The sequence below is a fragment of the Embiotoca jacksoni genome, unplaced genomic scaffold (assembly GCF_022577435.1).
Source record: "Embiotoca jacksoni isolate LCO1_2020_lvr unplaced genomic scaffold, fEmbJac1.0.p SCAF_8, whole genome shotgun sequence".
In the NCBI taxonomy this organism is placed as follows: domain Eukaryota; kingdom Metazoa; phylum Chordata; class Actinopteri; family Embiotocidae; genus Embiotoca; species Embiotoca jacksoni.
This window is the reverse complement of record NW_027185436.1, coordinates 10,918,908-10,925,044: the sequence shown is the minus strand read 5'-3', so window position 1 is coordinate 10,925,044 and position 6,137 is coordinate 10,918,908. Positions and strand designations below refer to the sequence as shown.

The following is a 6,137-nucleotide window of genomic DNA, read 5'->3' as shown; positions in this document are numbered from 1 at the left end:
TTTGCACACACAATTTATTTCAATATAACTGTATTTATATACATACAAATATGTTGAAAATTGTTTTATTATTATTATAATTTTACTTCATGTGAGTGGTGGGGAATTTTATGTGGACTTAGTTACCCTCAAATGATTTAAAACATTTTTTTTAAATGTAACATTTTGTAAAACTAATCGGACATTTTTGTACATGCTCTGCTGGTTCCAGGTGAAGTTGTTACAAAACTTCAGCAGCATGTAAAGCAGAGAAGTATAACGCAGGGATTGATGATTGATATTGTGTAGAGCTTTCAATGTCACATGTAATGTATGACTTAAGCTTCTTTAGTGTTTCTGTCAAGCACCACACCGGAGACTTAGGTTAAAGATCAAACAGTGTGGAAAAAGCAGGTCATAACACACTCTTCAATAAGTGGAATGAATTTCAAGCAATAACAAACAACCACTGTCAGACTCTGCCTCCCACGCCTCTCATCCACATCCGTAGGACATGTGATGAGAATCAAAGTGATTGGAAAAATTATAGCAGAGAAAAGCGTGACGACAATCTAATAACTACAAATAACAGGCATGTTCACAACAATGTTTGAGTTATAGCTAAGACTGCAGGAATAAATTAATTAAGGAATTAGTTAATAAAGTATTAATACAATATAATGAAAGTGACTCACTGGGACAATCATGTCTACATACCGCAGTCTTGGAAACCTTAATACTTTAATAGATTTATATAATGTACAACAAAACACACACCATAAAAGCCATAAACGTGATGTATTTTCAACATATTTATGTCTATTGTGAGTAATGAATGTAAGACAAAAAGGTTTGGTGTCATTACAGTGAAATCTGGAAAAAATAAATCATTGACATTCATCAGGACAGGACTTTGAGGTGTGTAAAATAATTTGTTAAATTTTTTTTTTAATCAAAAGCATATATTCAAATACTGTATGTTTCTGTTATTTGAGATGCAAAAGAACAATCAGAGCCAATCAGACTGCAGTAGATATTTTATATTCACCCCAGCACCTGGGACATCAGAAAACATATCACAAATAAAAGCAGGTGTTTTTCTTCAGTCACTGCAGTGCTCACATCTGTAGCCAGATCAAGGCCTTCTGGTTTCCCTGAGAAGCAGAAGATGAGGACAAATCATCATCAGAATTAATAAATATTTAAAATTTTAAATATCTGTGAAATTACAATTCAGAAAAACATAGAAGACGACAGGTGAAGTGTTTTTGCTTTACATAAAGAAGACTGGGCTTGTTGGGTGGTATTCAGCTGTGCACTGTGGTGTTGCCTTTCAGGTTGGTGTTGGAATGAGTCACGGCACCTTGTGGATTCCCTGTGAACAAAAAATGTTTACACTTTTACTTCCAACTTTTGGTAATTCTACATGTAATGCTAAATCTTGCTTGTAAATTCATAGGAAAAAGTAATGAGGAAGTTTTCCATGACAAAGGTATGACAAACATTATACATTATTTAGTAATTCAATTTGGTGTATTTCTTGATTGCATTTGTTAGCAGGTGGTTTCCCAGCAATATTTGCAATGCTTATTGTTCCTCAGCATACACATTACAACCATTCTTGGCACTTCAACAGTTAAACACTGTTAATGTCTCGAGTAGAAAATGCACCTCATGAACCTGGTGTCTGGAGGGGGGTGCTGCCAGCTCCCTAAAACGTTGGTGCTGCCATCTCTCCGAGCCCCTAGAAGCACACCTCTGTATTCTGATCCAGTGATAGTCACTGCAGGAAAACACAACAAAACAGCAATTATTCTGATATTTTTTGACTTTGTGTAAAACATAATACAAGTAAACTCATAACTGACAGAGAGTAGGTTTTTCATTTTCTTTGCAAAATATGACCCTAAAAGGGGATCACAGATGAATAAAATGTATATGTTAATCAGGCTACCAGTAAATCAAGACCAGTGGTTCAAAAAGTTATTTGGTTGTTCTGTGACATCTGTTGACATAACAGAAAATCCAAGTGAAGAGTAGAGTGTCGTATGGGATTTCTGTCAAAGAGTTTGACATATCCATTGATGTCTGTGTTCATCTCTGAAAGCAACCATTGGCATCTTACCTGTAATGGGCTTTCCTGGCTGAAAGGTCCTGCTGTTGGTGAGAAGAGTGTAGGGAGCTGGTGAAGGCTGAGGCAACACCTCAGAGTGGCGAGGCAACATAACCTCACAGGCACCCATGGGAGCACCATTGGGATAGGCATTAACAAAGCAGAGCACTTGAAACACAAACAAACCAGGCAACAACATCTCTATCAGGATGAATGAAGAGCTACTGCTGGCAAAATCATTTAAAAGTGGCACATGATTATACAAAGAACCAAGCCGAGAGATTAACTTTTAAGAAATATTGTTGTTAAATTACACAACCAAAACATACAAATTTTCTCTAGCTATCACTTCTCTCACCACGAAATGCGCTTTTCACATGCATACTCTGATGATTTGTTAAAAACGCTAAGTGATATTCACGCATTTCAGGATAGAAAAAAGGCCACTATTCTTCCAGCCAAAACTAAATACAGTGGTGTTGACAAATCTATTCAAGTCTGGTTGGCTAACTAAAGATGAAATATATGTTTTTACTACTGAACACACTTTAGCTCATAGTTCTGGCAGGTCAGAAGTTAATGTGGAATAATCAGGCAGTTTTTAATTTAGGCAGTGCAGTGCATTCATTCTGTTCACAAAATATTGCTGTTCACATTCAGCTTGCGGCAAAGTATATCTTAAACATCTCCTGATTTAGTTCTTATCAGAAAAGGTTTTCTGACAAAAAATTACTTCTTGTAGTTCATGCACATGTTTAATCTTTGTTTTAAAGGGGTTAGTCTCTCTGGTGAGAGTATTTCTGATTGGGCTGTGACAAGAGTTGATTGTATTCCTCCATGTGTACTTCAATTTTGTTTAATCTTTAAAAAAAAAAAAAAAAAAAAAAAGGATTTGTTGAATTACAAAACAATAAAGATGATTTATTTTGCATTCAAGAAATAACTGGTGTGAAGCTGACATTGAGAGACAGACTGGGATTGTAACCTAAAGATAATTTTGCAGGCACCTGATAGTTTAGGGTATTACACTTACCTAAAATAAACCTTATCCCGTGACATGTGGAAACAAGTGCCTCTCACCTGTGCCTCTCACCTGTTTAAATTTACGTTTCACTGCCTAGATAGACTCTACTCTTTCATCATTTATCATAATATTTACACGAAAAAATGTTTTAAATAGCTATAGAGCAGAGTTGGGTGTCCTTTTTTGCCCACTCACTTCTTGCCATGTTGAGTGATGTTTTGTTCCAATTGAAATTACTGAATTGTTGATGGCGTGCACATTAACGTCATGCACAGATATTTTGTAACACAGTGTTCTGTTCTCAATATTATTCCAACTCTTTGAAAAAAAAAAAACTTTCTCTTTTAGTTTTTGAGAAGTAAGAACACCCTTTGCCATTTCTATTTGTACACATTCAAATCAGTGGAAAACATTCAACTGATACAAATCCCTATGGATGAATGTTCAGGGTAGGGAACATTGGAAATACAAACAGTTGTCAACATCACCTTGTTTCGTAACAGAGCAAATGAGAACAAAGATTTTCTCTGAGTCAGCAGAGCAACTTAGTGCAGAGACACAAGAGCAAGTGGAAGGCGCAAGTATATTTCCATGTTTAATGTATGTAATGAATGCAAAATATGATCCTGATGGCGGGCACAATCTGCATGCCTAGGTACACAAGAAGTAGGTGAAATGTATGTTTTTTTTCTGGAAATGGAGTGAGTCAACCATTTAAATGTGTTCGATGTAACTAGAGCAGAATGGGGTTATACTGTTCCTGGAATATGTAACGTGATTTTTTTTTTTTTTTTTTTTTTTTTTTTTTTATGGTATTCAAGTCAATACTAATATTGTGAGTGATAAAATGGATTTAGATTAGGTAACTGTTTCGATAACAGCATTAATAAAAAAAAGTGGAATGTACAGTATAACCAGATAAAACCAAATTATCACTGGTTGCTTATCATTCTTGAGCCTTATCACAAGTGAATTGACTCTGGCAGGTTTAACTGAATCTTTCACTGGTTACCTCGAACCTAAAACTGTGATAAGATGTGGATGACCTCAGTATGACGACACAGTTTTGTATAAATTTAATTGCTAGAGTCTGCAATTGATCATCTGCTCTCAGAGTTTTGTGTAAGTCTGGTTTCAGGTATAGAAAAATATTGTCCTACAATGAGGTTGGAAATACTGGACTCACAGCTAGAGAGGAGAAGGGACAAAACTGTGTACACGTATTGCTGCGTGTTTTGAGGTATCGTGACAGGACTGACAGCAACACACTAACGTAATACAATTCAATATAAAATTCCACTGAGCAACACGCAGTGATCAATTCGGCTTAATGATTGCAACCAATGTGGAATGAGGAGATGCCAAGACAAGGTTAAATTGCCTAATCTGCATGAAGGGGGAGCAAGATGTAGGTTAGCTGTTAGCATTATTATATCACAGCGAGAATTTTAATCAGAGACAGTCACATTAATATAATGGAGCTGTGTGCTGAATTTACCTCAGACAATGTCCTTCTTTATGTCAAACCATAAATGAACATTGATCAGAAGATAGATTGCCCAAGTACATCTAATAAAAATTTTTACCGACTGTTTTTAAATATAATTAAGAAAAAAAAAAAAAAAAAAAAGAATCAAAAGAAAGGGAAACATTAATAAAAGTTTCCTGAAAACACAACAGAGATGTTCTTCTGCCTTCACTGCTGTGGTGCTTTAACCTTCAGGTGTAGCAAACCAATGAAATACTATAAATACAGTGTTTGTCAAGACCTGTTAGAGTTAAATGCTCTAGCTGTGCTGTTGTTGCTGTAGTTTACAAAAATAAATCAAACTGCCCTATTTTCAAAGCACAAAGGAACAATGTAAAAGCCACACTGACGTCACATGACAACTGAAATGTTCTGAAAAGTAACAACAAGCCTTGTAGCCTTGCTTGTGATCGAAAAGACCTCCAGAAAGAGCAATAATGACATAGTTTAAAAAAAATACAACATAACCTTTGAGTACAGACCAATACCAAGCTTTGTATTTGTTATGCGTGTGCGCGTGCGTGCATGTCCAACATTTCACTACGGGTAGTCCGCCTTCTAAATAACCCTCGAGTCTAAAACTATGATATAGGCTACCGAATTCCTCCACATTCTTATATGTCGATTTTTCTTATTGTCGTTGTTTTCATGTACTGGATACCAACATTTTTTTTTTAACTAGAGCCTGGGGGTTAAACCAGTGCTTTATTCACATCTTCCATATTTTGAGGTTTTCTTGTTGTGAATTGTCAACTGTGACAAATCAGATATGACTGTTTTGTTATGTCTTTATGTACATATAATATAATCCTCAACTTGCACAGTGGGTGCGAGAGTGCTGCTTTTCTGTGTGACCATATGAGGCCGAAACAGCCGGTTTTGGTGCGATTCTGCTTTTGACCGAAACAAAAATCTCTCTCGCAGAGAACTGGTGTTCTTCCTCAGGCCAGATTCTTTGAATTCAAAAATGGTTCCTGCTTGCTCCTCCAATTTTAGCTTCACACAAGTCAGGCCAATGCACAAATTTGTATTATTTACCTTCACTAACTAAGAAGCATGGCAGCAAAGATCAACTCAAAGCTTTAACTGGACCTTTAGGCACATGTGCTGACATCACAGACACATCAAGATTTTTCTACAGTTACTTCCTATGTTTGAAATTCCTTCAGTAAGTAGTACTTTGTTTTTTTGTTTTTTACAGTGGATGGTCAACCCATGTAATCATCTTGTGGTGGAAGTTAGTGGATACCATGTACATTCACATCCTACAGTCACATGGTGTATTTTCATTGGATGCACTTCTTTTAAAATGCTTTTCAGACTTGAAGGAAAAGGATCTCTGTCTTTCTTTCATTGTTACTGGATTCCCTATGAAAAAAAAACCCCGTCTTATTTAGACATTGATGTCACTGTTTATCAGTGGCCACCACTATTAAAATAACAATTCATAAAACACAGATGAAGCATTTATAGAATGCCCCTTTTACAGTGCA

General features: G+C 35.9%; 1 protein-coding gene across 1 annotated transcript; it reads right to left on the bottom strand.

Moving 5' to 3' along the window:
- Positions 1–1,023: 1,023 nt before the first annotated feature.
- Positions 1,024–2,291, bottom strand: LOC138191628 (putative defense protein 3). Its single transcript, XM_069138543.1, is given in 5 exon segments — positions 1,024–1,133; positions 1,210–1,274; positions 1,276–1,359; positions 1,648–1,762; positions 2,105–2,291. Coding segments are annotated over 5 exon segments (561 nt in total).
- Between the last annotated feature and the right edge of the window lie 3,846 nt (positions 2,292–6,137).